This window comes from Heterodontus francisci, chromosome 3 (genome assembly GCF_036365525.1).
Source record: "Heterodontus francisci isolate sHetFra1 chromosome 3, sHetFra1.hap1, whole genome shotgun sequence".
Taxonomy (NCBI): domain Eukaryota; kingdom Metazoa; phylum Chordata; class Chondrichthyes; order Heterodontiformes; family Heterodontidae; genus Heterodontus; species Heterodontus francisci.
In genome coordinates, this window is record NC_090373.1 from 132,646,893 (window position 1) to 132,665,669 (window position 18,777).

At 44.4% G+C, this 18,777-nt stretch overlaps 1 protein-coding gene across 11 annotated transcripts in view; it reads right to left on the reverse strand.

Annotated features, from left to right (window-relative positions):
• The window catches only part of LOC137360749 (fibrocystin-like), a 604,145-nt gene that overhangs the window by 236,604 nt on the left and 348,764 nt on the right, over positions 1-18,777 (reverse strand). For all 11 annotated transcript variants that reach the window (XM_068026018.1, XM_068026015.1, XM_068026020.1 and 8 more), the window contains 2 exons: positions 16,596-16,730; positions 9,886-10,024 (listed from right to left, as the gene is read on the reverse strand). In XM_068026018.1, coding sequence (XP_067882119.1) covers positions 9,886-10,024; positions 16,596-16,730 — 274 coding nt within the window. The remainder of the gene's footprint in view (positions 1-9,885; positions 10,025-16,595; positions 16,731-18,777) is intronic.

The following is an 18,777-nucleotide window of genomic DNA, read 5'->3' on the forward strand; positions in this document are numbered from 1 at the left end:
ATTCAAGTCTTCAGAAGAAGGAATTTTCCTCCACACAAGATCAGGTGGCAGGTTGTTCAACCTTGCCCGTCTAAGAGCGAAGGCCAAAGTACGGAAAGTCCTCAACAGGGAACACCTCTTTGCTGACAATGCTGCATTAACATCTCACACTGAAGAGTGTCTGCAGAAACTCATCGACAGGATTGCGGGTGCCTGCAATGAATTTGGCCTAACCATCAGCCTCAGGAAAATGAACATCATGGGACAGGACGTTAGAAATGCTCCATCCATCAATATCGGCGACCACGCTCGAAGTAGTTCAAGAGTTCACCTACCTAGGCTCAACTATCACCAGTAACCTGTCTCTCGATGCAGAAATCAACAGGCGCAAGGGAAAGGCTTCCACTGCTATGTCCAGACTGGCCAAGAGAGTGTGGGAAAATGGCGCACTGACACGGAACACAAAAGTCCGAGCGTATCAAGCCTGTGTCCTCAGTACCTTGCTCTACGGCAGTGAGGCCTGGACAACGTATGTCAGCCAAGAGCGACGTCTCAATTCATTCCATCTTCGCTGCCTCCGGAGAATCCTTGGCATCAGGTGGCAGGACCGTATCTCCAACACAGAAGTCCTCGAGGCGGCCAACATCCCCAGCATATACACCCTACTGAGCCAGCGGCACTCAAGGTGGCTTGGCCATGTGAGCCGCATGGAAGATGGCAGGATCCCCAAGGACACTTTGTACAGCGAGCTCATCACTGGTATCAGACCCACCGGCCATCCATGTCTCCGTTTTAAAGACATCTGCAAATGTGACATGAAATCCTGTGACATTGATCACAAGTCATGGGAGTCAGTTGCCAGCGATCGCCAGAGCTGGCGGGCAGCCATAAAGGCGGGGCTAAAGTGTGGCGAGTCGAAGAGACTTAGCAGTTGGCAGGAAAAAAGACAGAAGCGCAAGGGGAGAGCCAACCACCATTTTGCACATTGCGTAGTAACAGCCCCGACAACTAATTTTATCTGTAGCACCTGTGGAAGAGTCTGTCTAGAATTGGCCTTTTCGCCACTCCAGACGCTGCTTCACAATCCACTGACCAACTCCAGGCGCTTACCCAATGTCTCTCGGGACATGGAGGCCAAAGAAAGAAATAGAAGCATATAGTACAAAAGCAAAGAAGTTATGCTAAACTTTTATAAACAAGGCCCTACCAAACACACAGTCAAATTTTACAAATTTCACGGTCACAGCATTTTAGGAATTGTGGATTTCACGGTTACACGTATTTAAATTGTAAATTTCACGGCGCAACAAACCATGATCCATGTGTAACAGAAAAAAAACACAGGATGTTTCTGGTTTCAAATGACATTTATTGTATACTCAAAAACTATTGCAAAAAGGTAACTATAAAACACATCACATTCTTTACTCACTGAAGTCTGGTTGAATATGAGCATGGAAACTCACATGCGCCAAGCTGAGATGTCATCTCCTCATGTAATCTATAGCAAAAACTTTCAGTAAGTAGACCTGTCGTAGTTTATTTGCACTTGGTAAGCAACCACCATTTTGCACATTGCGGTGAATGAATACCCACAGCTTTGGGTGATCAAGTTTTTCCAATGGTATGTTGGTGTTCACAAATGCATCAATTGCCACTGTAGCTCTCTGTCAAATTCTTAAAAAGGGATGAAATCATTGCTTGTTTCTTTGAGTGTTCATTTTCTAGCAGTGCCATGTTGGATGCCGTCTTTCTGCTGTGATGGCCTTCAGACTGTAAGTGGCGCTGAACCATTTCTCACTGTGTGTGATCCAACGAAATATTGCAGCTTGTATAAAACAGTACTTCATTGTCAGCATGCAGAATTTGGCTTCCAAGTCCTTTCACTCGATGTGCTGCAGTAATGGTTAAGGTTGTTTTTGATTTGTTCATTCTGGCATTCTCACTTGTCTGTTAATATTTGAGATTGCTTCTCTCAAAACTGCACTGGTAGCCCTCCCTCATCTACCAATCAACGAATTTTGCCTTGTGTCAATCACTAAAACATGCAAAGTTCACAAAATGGCCAATTTCACAGAGCACCCAAGATTTCACAGAGGACCTGAGTTTTCTGTGAAGCATTTTTCGCGGCCATGAATTTGGCTGGGCCCAACTTACAAATCATTGGTTAGGCCTTAGTGAGAGTATTGTGTCCAGTACTGGGCACCACACTCTAAGAAGGATGTCAAAGCCTTGAAAGTGCAAAGGAGATTTACTAGAATGATACCAAGGATTAGAGATTTCAGTTTTCATGGAAAGAAGAGAGAAGATAGGATTGCTCTCTTTAGAACAGAGAAAATAAGAGGAGATTTAGTAGAGGTGTTCAAATTTTTTAATGAGTTTTGATAGAGTGCATCGGGAGAAAGTGTTTCCCCTGGCAGGAGACTTGGTAACAGGAGGACACAGATGTAAGGTAATTGGCAAAAGAACCAAAGATGAGATGGGGAGAATGTTTTGAACGCAGTGAGTTATTATGATCCGAAATGCATTGCCTGAAAGTGTGGTGGAAGCAGATTGAATAGCAACTTTCCAAAGGAAATTGGATAACTACTTGAAAAGGAAAACTTGCAGGACTAAGCGGAATGAGTGAGGGAGTGAGACTAATTGGATAGCTCTTTCAAAGAGCTGTGCGATTCTATGATAATGGTCAAATTGAAACCAATTTTGACCAATTCCATCCCAGATCCTTGTAGATGAGAATTCACAGTATAAAACTTCTCAGTTATAGCACTGGATTTCTGTGCAAATATAGATGTGTCACAGATAAAGCCAGATAGAACAAAGAACAAAGAAAATTACAGCACAGGAACAGGCCCTTCGGCCCTCCAAGCCTACGCCGATCCAAATCCTCAATCTAAACCTGTCGTCTATTTTCTAAGGGTCTGTATCTCTTTACTTCCTGCCCATTCATGTATCTGTCTAGATACATCTTAAAAGACGCTATCGTGCCCGCGTCTACCACCTCCGCTGGCAACGCGTTCCAGGCACCCACCACCCTCTGCGTAAAGAACTTTCCACGCATATCCCCCCTAAACTTTTCCCCTTTCACTTTGAACTTGTGTCCCCGAGTAATTGAATCCCCCACTCTGGGAAAAAGCTTCTTGCTATCCAACCTGTCAATACCTCTCATGATTTTGTACACCCTCAATCAGGACCCCCCTCAACCTCCGCCTTTCTAATGAAAATAATCCTAATCTACTCATACCTCTCTTCATAGCTAGCACCCTCCATACCAGGCAACATCCTGGTGAACCTCCTCTGCACCCTCTCCAAAGCATCCACATCCTTTTGGTAATGTGGCGACCAGAACTGCACGCAGTATTCCAAATGTGGCCAAACCAAAGTCCTATACAACTGTAACATGACCTGCCAACTCTTGTACTCAATACCCCGTCCGATGAAGGAAAGCATGCCGTATGCCTTCTTGACCACTCTATTGACCTGCGTTGCCACCTTCAGGGAACAATGGACCTGAACACCCAAATCTCTCTGTACATCAATTTTCCCCAGGACTTTTCCATTTACTGCATAGTTCACTCTTGAATTGGATCTTCCAAAATGCATCACCTCGCATTTGCCCTGATTGAACTCCATCTGCCATTTCTCTGCCCAACTCTCCAATCTATCTATATTCTGCTGTATTCTCTGACAGTCCCCTTCACTATCTGCTACTCCACCAATCTTAGTGTCGTCTGCAAAGTTGCTAATCAGACCACCTATACTTTCCTCCAAATCATTTATGTATATCACAAACAACAGTGGTCCCAGCACGGATCCCTGTGGAACACCACTGGTTACACGTCTCCATTTTGAGAAACTCCCTTCCACTGCTACTCGCTGTCTCCTGTTGCCCAGCCAGTTCTTTATCCATCTAGCTAGTACACCCTGGATCCCATGCGACTTCACTTTCTCCATCAGCCTACCATGGGGAACCTTATCCATCGCCTTACTGAAGTCCATGTATATGACATCTACAGCCCTTCCCTCATCAATCAACTTTGTCACTTCCTCAAAGAATTCTATTAAGTTGGTAAGACATGACCTTCCCTGCACAAAACCATGTTGCCTATCACTGATAAGCCCATTTTCTTCCAAATGGGAATAGATCCTATCCCTCAGTATCTTCTCCAGCAGCTTCCCTACCACTGACGTCAGGCTCACCGGTCTATAATTACCTGGATTATCCCTGCTACCCTTCTTAAACAAGGGGACAACATTAGCAATTCTCCAGTCCTCCGGGACCTCACCCGTGTTTAAGGATGCTGCAAAGATATCTGTTAAGGCCCCAGCTATTTCCTCTCTCGCTTCCCACAGTAACCTGGGATAGATCCCATCCGGACCTGGGGACTTGTCCACCTTAATGCCTTTTAGAATACCCAACACTTCCTCCCTCCTTTTGCCGACTTGACCTAGAGTAATCAAACATCTGTCCCTAACCTCAACATCCGTCATGTCCCTCTCCTCGGTGAATACCGATGCAAAGTACTCGTTTAGAATCTCACCCATTTTCTCTGACTCCACGCATAACTTTCCTCCTTTGTCCTTGAGTGGGCCAATCCTTTCTCTAGTTACCCTCTTGCTCCTTATATATGAATAAAAGGCTTTGGGATTTTCCTTAACCCTGTTTGCTAAAGATATTTCATGACCCCTTTTAGCGCTCTTAATTCCTCGTTTCAGATTGCGCGTACAATCCCGATATTCTTTCAAAGCTTCGTCTTTCTTCAGACGCCTAGACCTTATGTATGCTTCTTTTTTCCTCTTAGCTCGTCTCACAATTTCACCTGTCATCCATGGTTCCCTAATCTTGCCATTTCTATCCCTCATTTTCACAGGAACATGTCTCTCCTGCACGCTAATCAACCTCTCTTTAAAAGCCTCCCACATATCACATGTGGATTTACCTTCAAACAGCTGCTCCCAATCTACATTCCCCAGCTCCTGCCGAATTTTGGTTTTGTTGGCCTTCCCCCAATTTAGCACTCTTCCTTTAGGACCACTCTCGTCTTTGTCCATGAGTATTCTAAAACTTACGGAATTGTGATCACTATTCCCAAAGTAGTCCCCTACTGAAACTTCAACCACCTGGCCGGGCTCATTCCTCAACACCAGGTCCAGTATGGCCCCTTCCCGAGTTGGACTATTTACATACTGCTCTAGAAAACCCTCCTGGATGCTCCTTACAAATTCTGCTCCATCTAGACCTCTAAGTGAATCCCAGTCAATGTTGGGAAAATTAAAATCTCCAATCACCACCACCCTGTTGCTCCTACATCTTTCCATAATCTGTTTACATATTTGTACCTCTATCTCACGCTCGCTGTTTGGAGGCCTGTAGTACATCCCCAACATTGTTACCGCACCCTTCCTATTTCTGAGTTCTGCCCATATTGCCTCACAGCTCGAGTCCTCCATAGTGCCTTCCTTCAGCACAGCTGTGATATCCTCTTTGACCAGTAATGCAACTCCTCCACCCCTTTTACCTCCCTCTCTATCCCGCCTGAAGCATCGGTATCCTGGGATATTTAGTTGCCAATCATGCCCATCCCTCAACCAAGTCTCAGTAATAGCAATATCATACTCCCAGGTCCTAATCCAAGCCCTAAGTTCATCTGCCTTACCTACTACACTCTTGCAATAAAAGAAATGCACCTCAGACCACCAGTCCCTTTGCTTTCATCATCTGCTCCCTGCCTACTCTTTCCCTTAGTCACGCTGACTTCATTATCTAGTTCCTTACAGGATTTAGTTACTACCTCCTTACTGTCCACTGACCTCATTTGGTTCCCATCCCCCTGCCACATTAGTTTAAACCCTCCCCAACAGCGTTAGCAAAAGCACCCCCAAGGACATTGGTTCCAGTCCGGCCCAGGTGTAGACCATCCAATTTGTAATAGTCCCACCTCCCCCAGAACCGGTCCCAATGTCCCAAAAATCTGAACCCCTCCCTCCTGCACCATCTCTCAAGCCACGCATTCATCCTGACTATTCTTTCATTTCTACTCTGACTATCACGTGGCACTGGTAGCAATCCTGAGATTACTACCTCTGAGGTCCTACTTTTTAACTTGGCTCCTAACTCCCTAAATTCTGCTTGTCGGACCTCATCCCATTTTTTACCTACATCATTGGTGCCTATGTGCACAACGACAACTGGCTGTTCCTTTAGGATCATTTCTCTTCTCTGACCAGCAACTTCCCAATCGCCTTCTTTCAGGGGTGACTGAGTGAGTGGGGCTGAGTACAGGACAAGGTATGGGCAAAGTTTTGAACAAGTTAGGGTTTGTTGAGGCTAAAGGTTAGAAGCCTGTCAAGTTAGGGTGAATGAAAGCTGCTTCCACCTCAACCTGACCCCAATCACCTTAGGAATGGTTATGGACTGCCAGCAGCTTATCACATGACCCAATAAAAATATCTCCACCTTGAACTTATCCAAGTCTTCCAGCAGCCCTGCTGAAAACAAATTTCAGAAATTAAATATATCCTCTTAACACTTTTCTTTAAAAAATGTATGTTTTATAGACAATACTGTATGTCTGGCCATTTGATAGTTATCACTCCACTCGTGAGACTAACAGTTTAATTTACTGGTGAATTTGTTGCTTATGAAGTCAGGCACACTTTTAATAAGGACCATATTAAACTGCTTTGACATTTATTTCTGAATGATTTAAGCCACGTTGTCATAAAATATCAGAACTGGTGAAATAATTCCCGAATTATTGGAATATTTGAACAAGTTTAGCAGCACTGGTAATCTTATTCATTTCTTTTTATAATAGTTTTTATGAAGCCGTTTGATAAAACAGCATAAAAAGGTAGACTTTTGCAACAACAACTTCCAGCTATGTAGTGCCTTTAATATAATGAGATGTTCCATGGTACTTCACAGTTGAATGTCAGTCAGAGGATTAGAAATTCGTAGGGGCAGCTGAGCCTTTTAAAAACAGAGCTTGGTCATTCAGGAGTGAAATCAGGAAGCATTTTTCACACAAAGGTAGTGGAAATCTGGAACTCTCTCCCACAACTGGTTGTGAATGCTGGGCTAATTGAAATATTTTCAGACTGAGAATGATAGATTTTGTTAAGTGAGCATGTCAAGGGATATGGAGCAAAGCGGGGGTGGGGGGGGCGGCGTGAAATGGAGTTGAGGTACAGGTCAGCCATAATCTGAATGAATGGCAGAATAGGTTCAAGGGGTTAAATGGTCTATGCCTGTTCCAATGCTCCTTTCGAATGTGGAGAGGTAAGTAGCAAGAGAGAGGAATTCAGGGAGAGAACTCCAGAGAACAGGGATGAGCTAACTGAGATTCTGCTACTATAGCAGAATGGAGGAAATGGGCTCATCGGGGCAAAGTTGGAGAGAGGAGATTTGTGTTCAATGGTTTCATTGATCTGTGCTTGATTGTGTTAGTCTGTTCACTGATTGATGTTCACTGTGCTTAATTGCTTAAGCCTGTGGGTGGAGCTTAAGAGTTTAGAAACTCAAACTACAGCTGGAATTTTACATTGGGCAGGAGGCTACGCCCACCAGCCGAAATGTTGGGGGCGAGCCTGCCTCCGCCAGGCCGTGATTTTTCGCTTCCCATGCCCTTAATTGGCCTTGGGCGGGACTTATACCTCCTTGAGGCAGGAAGTCCTGCTTAATGGAGCTGCCCGTCAATCAGCTCTTAGTCCGAGCAGGGAGGGGTGGCCACTGCTGGGACTACACACAGCCATTGCAAGCAAGGTGAAGGACAGCCCTGGAATGAAGATAAGTTTTTATCCCGTGAGGCTCAAATCGGCCAGGCCCCAGCAAGGCAAGGAGCGCCAGTTAGAGGGACAGTATTGTGCAGTGGGGGTGGTTGGGGCTTCGGGGGTGGCCCTCCATGGGGCACAGCGTGCCGAATCAGGATGCCCCCACCCCCAGCCTGCAAGAAGACCGCCGGCTTTTACCTGGCAGTGTTCTCGGAGCCTTTGCGGTTTGCCTGCCGAGAGTAAAATACCTGCGGCATTGGGAAGAGGCCCTTAAGTGGCAGTTAATTGGCCACTTAAGGGCCTTGATTGTCCTGGGGAAGGTGGGCCATTTCTCACCGCTGCTGCCCCACGTAAAATTGCAGTGGGGGTGGGAGGGGGTCGGAAACGGCCCTTCCGTGCCTCCCACTCAATTTTACAACCCACTCCCCACCACCACCCTGCTCATTAGGGAGCCGTAAAATTCCAGCCTACATATAAGAAAGTTTTGGTAAAAACAGACTAAGTTCTGATTGAGACAATGTATAGAAATCTTGTATGTGCTGAGATATTTTGAAGTACTTGAAATAAATCTGTTGTTGACTTAGAACTAGTGTCATCTCTGCTTTGCTCTGAGATAAATATATAAAATATCCAGCAAACCTGCAAAAACATAATATGGAGGGTGTGAGATGAGATGTAGGGCTGAGGAGAGAGTGGGGAGAAGAGAAGGATTTGAAGGTAAGGTTGAAGATTTTGAACTTAATGGAGAAAATTATAATGGGAGGATGGGAATTGTGCATCGAAAGCAGGAACTGGTCAGCATACCTAGAGTTTCTGAAAGAAGGGAGGTTCGGTTAATTCTGTTAGGCCTTATTGTACAATTGAATATTGTGTGTCTCGTTCAAAGCTGGCCAGTATTCCTGCTCCTCTTAGCCCTCAAAGAATCTTACTGAAGAATAAAAACATTACTTGCCCTGGCCTCTTCCGGCTGAATCCTGCCAGGTTTTTCTGGTGACTTTGACACTACGCACTCCCTCCTCCCCACCCCCCTCTGAGTCATTGTAAAAATTACATCACTCCCAAAGAGTTTATGAAGAATGTGGCCTGGGAGGCCATGAGGAAAATTCAAGTCTAAAGGAGAGGGGAGATAATTTACAGAAAAAGAATTTTCACTCTTTTAAAGAAATGTGCAGATGCAGAGTGCAGTGTTCTAGAAAACAAAAAGGAGTCAAGTTGCAAAAATTCTAGACGAAGGAAGGTTAAACACTGAGGTAATTTATGGTGGAGCTTTTTGTTTGGCAATTTGCATATGCTTAGATTACAAAATGGTGCAGCACTCTGGAGCACCATGATGGCAGAAGAGTGTTAGGATGTGGCTTTATGTCTACATGGTGGGTTCGTGACTTCAGTGGAACTGATAGGAGGAGGACATAAACAAGGGTTATACTTTCCTTGCATGCACATAGAAAAGAAATGGAGGCATGGATGTCACACCAGACCTCTCGCACAGGTGGTGGCAGAGCACAGCTGGCAGAATTTGTCGTAATCTCCAATTGATGCTTATTCAAACCAGACCATCTGGTCTTACCCAGTCTTTACTGGAATTTGCACAAAGAGGCCTGGGAGCAGGAAGACTGCCTACCCGCTTGTGAGTTACATAAGAAGCCAAAGGAGAAGAAAATATTGAAATAACAAAAAAAAATCTTCAATTCAAGATCATCTGCATTACCACTGTGATTTAATATATCTACATAATATATTAAAAAATCTAACACATAGCACCTTAACTTTTACTATCAAATATTTACATATTATCTGACTATCCATAAATAATGCCATACAACATCATCTAAGCTATCATGTATGTATTAAAACTTCAAATGATCAAGCTGAGAGTACTGAAGTTTCTAAGTTTGGGAACTAATGATTTTATTTTTATAGGAAGAATTTAGCAGACAATATGTTAAATGTAGTGACGAACCTTTGAATTTTCTTTTCCCACCCACCACCTACCCCTCACCTCACCTCACCTCACCGGCCCCTCTTGCGGCAGATTGAACAGTGTTGTTGTATTCTTTGTGTTCCCGTATGAACAGCATCACTGCAAATGATTCGGTCAAATTCAAAACTAATGAGACTCTCCAGAGTCCTTACCTTGTCCAGTACTGCATCCAGAACATGTGACTATCGCCCTGCAGCTTCCAAGGTCAAAGTTAGCATATGTTGTATTGGAAATCAAGAGCCCATCACATCGCTTTGGAGTTTTTATCCCTGCCGACATACACCTGATGTCCTGTTCAATAAGTACAGAAGATTCCTTTGAGCTTAGCAGCAAATGTGTCCCATTCATAATGTGTGCTGTAGCATTGTGTAGGGATCATATTTGTGTCATTGCAACTGAGCTGATATCACTACAAAAATATGATAATGTACTTAATTTCTGCCTCCCAGTTTGTATGTGAGCTTCGATGGAATATATACGAGATAATTAATGATATGCAAAATGTAGGATGCAACAACTGATTTCTTTCTCTGGACAGTAGTTCATTTCCAATGCCCTTGTTGCTTTGCCATCCTCCATCTTTAATAAAGTGGCAACTTGTCTAAAACTCCTCCAACAGTATTCAGTCACAGATTATGTACTGCACAGCCATCACCCCAATCTCATTGATCTACAATGGCTCCATAGTTCCCTGTGCTGTGAATTTAAATACCTCATATTCAAATCTTTCCGTAGTCTCACCACACCTCATTTCTGTAAACTTTTCAGATTACACTCCTTCCTTTGGTGCTCCAATTCAGGCCCTCTGTGCATCATACCACCTTTTCATTCCAAAAGTGCCTTCAGTTGCCTCAGTCCCACTCTAGAACTTCCTCCCCTCTCTACTTCTTACTCCAGCTTTAAAAATCTCCTCTCTTCAACCACCATGTCTCACCTCCTTTTTTCTCCCCACTGTAAAGCACTTTGCGATGTTTTTTCTGCAAATTGGCAGAGATTTTGGTGATTCAAAGACATATAAATTAAGTTTGTGCCAGTTCATGCATCATTTGCTCTGAAGATATAATCAAGCAAATTTGATGTATGCAAATATTTATTTGTTGAAAGCTTGAGAAACAGGATCTCATCTTTCGATTAGGCACTTTACAGCCTTCCAAACTCAAAGAATTCAACAATTTCAGATACTAACCACTGCTCCCATTTTTTAGGACATCAGTTACTGGTAATGATTCTACTGCACTAGACCCATCGTTTGCTCTTTTATTGTCCCATTACCGCCCTCTTTTGCCTTGCACCATCATCCCTTTTGTTATTTAATCACTCTTGACTTCTACCCTATTATAGACCTCTTTTATTCTTTCATCCCCTCTCGTAGAGTCATAGAGTCGTACAACATAGAAACAGGCCCTTCGGCCCACCGCGTCCATGCCGACCATAATGCCTAAAATATACTAATCCCACCTTCCTGCATTAATTCCATATCCCTCTATGCCTTGCTCATTCAAGTACCTGTCCAGATGCCTCTTAAATGTTGCTACTGTTCCTGCCTCCACCACCTCCTCAGGCAGCTCATTCCAGATACCCACTATTCTTTGTGTGAAAAATTTACCCCTTTAAACTTCCTCCATCTCACAAATCTATGCCCTCTGGTTTTAGTCACCCCTACCATGGGAAACAGACTCTGGCTATCTACCCTATCTATGCCTCTCATAATTTTATTTACCTCTATCATGTCCCCTCTCATCCTCCTTCGCTCCAGGGAAAACAGACCCAGCCTATCCAATCTCTCTTTAGAACTCAAGCCCTCCAAACCAGGCAACGTCCCTGTGAATCTTTTCTGCACCCTCTCTAGCTTAATCACATCTTCCCTGTAATGCGGCGACCAGAACTGCACACAGTACTCCAAATGCGGCCTAACCAACATTATGTACAATTGTAACATGACGTCCCAACTCTTGTACTCAATGCCTCGGCCGATGAAGGCAAGCATGCCATATGCCTTCTTCACCACCCTGTCTACCTGTGTTGCTTCTTTCAGGGAACTATGTACTTGCACCCCAAGCTCTCTCTGCTCAACAACACTCCCCAGGGCCCTGCCATTCACTGTATATGTCCTGCCCTGGTTTAACTTCCCAAAATGCATCACTTTGCACTTGTCTGCATTAAATTCCATTTGCCAATCCCTTGTCCACTTTCCCAGTTGATTTATATCCTGTTGTAACCTCAGACAACCTTCTTCACTGTCCACTATACCACCAGTTTTGGTATCATCTGCAAACTTACTAATCATGCCCCCTACATTCACATCCAAGTTAGTAATATATATGACAAACAACAGAGGGCCCAGCACCAATCCCTGCGGCATACCACTGGTCACTGGCCTCCAATCTGAAAAACATCCCTCCACTACCACCCTCTGCCTCCTATCACCAAGCCAATTTTGTATCCAATTGGCTAGCTCACCCTGGATCCCACGTGTTTGAACCTTCCGGACCAGCCTACCATGCGGGAACTTGTCAAAGGCCTTGCTAAAATCCATGTAGACAACGTCCACCCCTTGCCCTCATCAATCCTCTTGGTCACCTCCTCAAAAAACTCAATCAAATTCATGAGACATGATTTCCCACGCACAAAGCCATGCGGACTATCCCTGATCAGACCTTGCCTTTCCAAATGCATATAAATCCTGTCTCTCAGAATCCCTTCCAATAACTTTCCCACCACCGATGTAAGGCTCACCAGCCTATAGTTCCCTGGCTTATTCCTGCTGCCCTTCTTAAATAAAGGAACAACATTAGCTATCCTCCAGTCTTCCAGTACCTCACCCATGGCTAACGATGATACGAAAATCTCTGCCAGGGCCCCAGCAATCTCCTCCCTTGCTTCCCATAGCATCCTATGATACACCTGGTCAGGCCCTGGGGATTTATCCACCTCAATGCGCTTCAAAACCTCCAATATCTCCTCCTTTGTAATGTTGATGTGCTCCAGGATATCGCTGTTCTCTCCCTTGAACTCACTAGCTTCCATGACCTTCTCCACAGTAAATACAGACGAGAAGTATTCATTTAAGACCTCGCCCATTTCCCATGGCTCCACATATAGATTGCCACACTGATCCTTAAGGGGACCTACTCTCTCCCTAGCTACCCTTTTACTCTTAATATACTTATAGAATCTTTTAGGATTCTCCTTTATCTTATCTGCCAGGGAAATCCCATGGTCCCTTTTCACCCTCCTAATTTCCTTCTTAAGTGCACTCCTACACCCCCTATACTCCTCAAGGGACTCGCTTGATCCCAGCTGCCTACACCTGACATATGCCTCCTTCTTTGTCCTGACCAGACCCTCAATATCCCTCGTCAACCAAGGTTCCCTAAACTTGCCAGCCTTGCCCTTCAATCTAACAGGAACATTCCAGCCCTGAACTCTTCCTATCTCACTTTTAAAAGCCTCCCACTTGCCAGACGTCCCTTTACCTGTAAACAGCCTCTCCCATTCAACTTTTGAGAGTTCCTGTCTGATGCCATCGAAATTAGCCTTCCCCCAATTTAGGACTTCAACCTGAGGACCAGTCCTATCCTTTTCCATAACTATCTTGAAGCTAACAGAGTTATGGTCACTGGTCCCAAAGTGCTCCCACACTGACACATCAACCACCTGCCAGCCTCATTTCCTAAGAGGAGGTCGAGTGTAGCCCCTTCTCTAGTAGGGCCATCCACATACTGCTTCAGAAAACTATCCTGGACACACTTAACAAATTCTTCCCCATCTGATCCCTTAGCACTAAGGCAGTCCCAGTCAATATTAGGGAAGTTAAAATCACCTACTATTACAATCCTATAATTCCTACACCTATCTGTGATTTCCCTACACATCTGCTCCTCCAATTCCCTCTGACTACTGAGGGGCCTATAGTATAATCCCATCAAAGTGATCACCCCTTTCTTATTTCTAAGTTCTACCCATATGGCCTCGCTGGTCGTTCCCCCCGGGATATCCTCTCTACGTACTGCCGTGATGTCCTCCCTAATCAATAGTGCAACTCCCTCTCCTCTCTTACCTCCACCTCTGTCACGCCGGAAGCATCGGTACTCCGGAACATTGAGCTGCCAGTCCTGCCCATCCCTCAACCATGTTTCCGTAATAGCTATAATATCACAATCCCATGTACCGATCTATGCTCTGAGTTCATCTGCCTTACCTGTAAGGCTTCTTGCATTAAAGTAAATGCAGTTTATCCTACCAGACCTTCCACACTCCCTGTCCTGCTCCTGCCTGGCCTGCCTACTGGACTTGCTTGCTTTAACCTCTACATTTGCCTCAACTATCTTATCGGAGTGACTACTACTTTGGGCCCACCCCCCTGCCAGACTAGTTTAAACCCTCCCGAGTAGTATTAGCAAACCTCCCCAAAAGGATATTGGTCCCCTTCCAGTTCAGATGCAACCCGTCCCTCTTGTACAGGTCACCTCTGCACCAGAAGAGATCCCAATGATCCAAGTAGCTGAAGCCCTCCCGCCTACACCAGGTCTTCAGCCACGCATTCATTTGCCTTATCCTCCTATTCCTACCCTCACTAGCATGTGGCACAGGGAGTAATCCTGAGATTACAACTCTAGAGGTCCTGCTTTTTAACCTTCTGCCTAACTCCCTATATTCACTTTGCAGGATCTCATCTCTCTTCCTGCCTATGTCGTTAGTACCAATATGGACCATGACCTCAGGCTGCTCACCCTCCCCTTTCAGAATGTCCTGCAGCCGCTCCAAGACATCCTAGACCCTGGCACCAGGGAGGCAACATACCATTTTGGAGCCTCGTTTGCGGCCACAGAAACGCCTATCTGCATCCCTTACAATAGAATCCCCTATCACTATAGCTCTTCCACCCCTTTTCCTCCCCTGCTGTGCAGCAGAGCCCTCTGTGGTGCCACGAACTTGACTGTTGCTGCTTTCCCCTGGGAGGTCATTCCCTACCCCAACAGTATCCAAAGTAGTATATCTGTTTGAGAGAGGGATGACCACAGGGGACTCCTGCACTACCTGCCTGCGCCTCTCCCTCTTTCCCTACCTCTTTACTTGTTGAAAACTTGCCACGTCTCCAACTTTTCCTGTTCTGATGGAAGGTCATCGATCTGAAATGTTCAGCTGAATTTTCCTGGCCCTGTGAAGACAGGGTTTGAGGTGGGGCGAGGGCGGGGGGGATGTGGCGGGAAAATAGGGGAGAGCCGCATCAGGATGGCTTCCCTACACATTCCCGCCCCTGGGGGACTTTCCCAGGAACTGGGTCCCTGTTCTCTGGAGTTCTTTCCATGGAAACCAGCAGCTAATTAGTGCAATTAAACCTATATAGCGGTTGTTTTGCACCAGCGCTGGTATTTTACTGATGTCAGAGTGCCTCCGTCCCCTCCACGTCATGTGCAGAGGCCACCAGCTCATTCAAGTTGTCACAAAATATCAGGTTATTGATGAAGCAGCTGAAGATGATTGGGCCTAGGACAGTACCCTGAAGAGTTCCTACAGCAATATTCTAGGGCTAATATGATTGGCCTCCAACAACCACAACCATCTTCCTTTGTGCCAGGTATGACTTCAACCAATGGAGAGTTTTCCCCCGATTCCCATTGACTCTAGTTTTGCTCGGGCTTCTTGATGCCACACTCAGTCAAATACCGCTTTGATGTCAAGGACAGTCACTCTCACCTCACCTCTGGAATTCAGCTGTTTTGTCCATGTTTGGACCAAGGCTGTAATGAGGTAAGGACTCGAGTGTCCCTGGCAGAACCCAAACTGAGATCGGTGAGCAGGTTATTGCCGAGTAAGTGCAACTTGATAGCACTGTCGATGACACCTTCCATCACTTTGCTGATGATTGAGAATAGAGTGATGGAGCATAATTGGCCCAATTGAATTTCTCCTGCTCTTGATGGACAGCATATACCTGGGCAATTTTCCACATTGTCTAATAGAAGCCTGTGTTGTAGCTGTGCTGTAGCTTGGCTAGTGGCACAGTTAGTTCTGGAGCACAAGTTTTCAGTACTACAGTTGGGATGGTATCAGGGCCTTTGCTGCCTTCAGCTATTTCTTGATATCACGTGGAGTGAATCAAATTGTCTGAAGACTGGCATCTATCATTGGAGACCTCAGGAGGAGGTCAAGATGGATCACCCACTCAGCACATCTGGCTGAAGATGGTTGCAAATGCTTCAGGCTTGTCTCTTGCACTGGCGTGCGGGGCTCCCCATCATTGAGAATTAGGATTTTTTGGAGCCTTCTCCTCTGGTTAGTTGTTTAATTGTCTACCACCATTCACGACCGGATCTTGCAGGACTGCAGAGCTTTGATCTGATCTGCTGGTTGATCTCTGATAACGTTAGAAAATACAGAAGCACAAAAGGCCATTTGATCCATGAAGCCCACTCCTTCAACAGATCATGTACAATTTGCCCTATCATGAACTTTATTGAATGAGCTTCCTCCAAATGGAGCTGACTAATCACAAGCAAAACCTCAAGATAATAAAACTTCATGAAATGCCATCATGTGCCCTGAAGGTAACTAGTAAAACCCCAGAAAATGAATCAAATATTAAAACTGACGTTAGTCAACCAACAACATTACATAAATAGCAATTCTTGGTTTCCATTAATACAGGCATTACTGGGTTCCATACAGCATTTGATAATGTGCATATCTATGCTTATAATGTTCAATGGATCTAATCAGCACTACATCAACAGTTTTCACCAAATACTTGTTTCACAGTTCCCAAGTCAGAATTCCCCCCCAAAAATAAATTGGCTCTGTGTATTCTTATTGATTTAAAAAAAAATTAAATATAATTCATACAGAACATTAATCTGACCTGGTGGCTGAGATGTCCTAGCACCAAACTGTCAGAGATGCAGCTATTACTTCGAATTTCCAACAAATCAATCCCAAATTCTTTGCAGGAATGTACAGAGAACCTTCTTAGCTCAATATTACTGCTTTTGAACACCTATAAAATCAAATATAAAAAAACAAGTGTGTGGAAAGAAAGGCTTCATTTTCAAGAACAGCATCAACTAGAACCCCATTCTGTTGAACTGGATCAGTTATTAATGGGAAAAGCAATCTACATAGCTCCATATCACAAAGCATGCTAAAAATATATAGCAAATTGGCCAACATTTTTAAAGGCAAGAGAAAGGTTTGGCTGTGCTGGAGTTCTAAACTCTTCATCATGAAGGGTAGATTCGTCAAGTGGTAGAACACCTTTACTCTTTAACAGCTGTTAATTGGCCTGCCTTTATTTCTATCATTTTCTGTTTTTATTTCAGATTTACAGCATTTGCATTTATTTCTTCCCTTTTTATTCTACATAAATTCTGTGTAAATTCCTTGTAGTTTCACTTCAAAACTGCATTTCATTTGTGAGTTGGGGTAAAACAGTCTTAAAACAAACTGAAGTAAAATGGAAGGAAAGCATTCAATTTAACAGTTCCTGTCCACCCCACCCCCAAGCAAATAGAAATTACATCACTAGACATGTGGTGTGATAAAGGACCCCAGAAAAGATGCTTAAGTTATACTCAGCCTTGTGACTGGAAATTTTTATTGTATCACATGGCTGACTGATAACTTCTGTTTATAACATTTGTAATGTTTTCAATGGAAAACATCTGTTTATTTTTGAACTTTTCACAGCCTGAGAAAAATGATTCGGATTGCTCTTGAACTTGTGATGTTATACCTGTGAAACTATGATTTTATTTCTGCAGCTATTTCCTCATGCAAATCTTACTGATACTCAGGTTTTAACAAATCTAATTGAATGTAGGAAGGCAATATTGATATAAGCTGCAGAAATTAAATAGTTCTACCCTGTGACGAACTTTAAATGTCATCCAATTTCCTCGTAAACAATATTTTTCATTTTGGGTGGAAATCATGAATTAAAAATGACAGGGCACTGTGAAGAACTTTTATTGCTTCAACTGATCTTTCCACAATCTGGTTTGAAATCTGACATAGGTTTTGCACAAGTTAACACTGGGCAGTGAAGAACATCATCACAGGGAGTGATTATGGCCTCTGAATATGAAAAATGTACAATTAAATGGAATAATTAAGTTCTTTGTGCTCGAAATTGGTCTCCACAGTGCTGCTGCAGTCAGTGCTATGCAGGTTGAGGGCCCTCTGAGTGGGGGACATAGTGCCTCCAGCTGCTGAGAAAGGCGGTCATGCGTGTGCTGGCAGGTTCCTAATTGGCCAGATTGTGACGTCAAACAGTCATACCGGCTGATTTGACGTACAAATTACAAACTTGGAGCATGCAGGTCCACTGAACAAGATTTGCTTGTCACTCATTTGAACAGTTGCAAGAGGGACCCATCACTAGAGTTATTTAAAGGGGTAGACACTCAACTTGCAGTTACGGTGATTTAGACTAACTGATTCTGTTACAAAGTTTGCGGAATTACTGTGGAGTGCTTTTTGAGGTGTTGTGGTGAGTTGTTGGATTTTGCTCCATTCTCACAGGGAGAGCAGAGGATTTGATGACTTGCCACACAAAGGCTGTAACAGGTACAGGGGCTACTTCCCAAAAGGGAAATGGAACAGAGACTGCAGAGAAGGCAAGCTCTGAGACATGCCCTCTGGCAAGTTGGAGCCAGATTCCTTCATCCTCCTTGGCAATGACAGGAGGCTGTCTGGCAGGCCAGCCAATGCATCCAGCATCTTAGTGTGTATCTTCATCAGTGTTCTCCTGTAGGCTGCCCCATTGAAGTGCTCATCCGAGTCCCCTATAGCTGAAGTTGCCTGCAACCTCACCCTCCAATGAACTGGCAAACAAACTACCTTTTCCCGCTGGCCTCACTGCAGCCCACTCAGGCCCAGTGAATCACCATGTGCAGATCCCAAGTCTATACTAACTTCTAAGTTATGTGCAGTGCCAGTATCTGAGCTGGTGAATTCGAGGATGAAGGGGGCAGGCAAGAAAGTGGAGTTAGGACCATAATCAGATCAACTATGATCTTAATGAATGGTGCAGCAGGCTTGAGGGG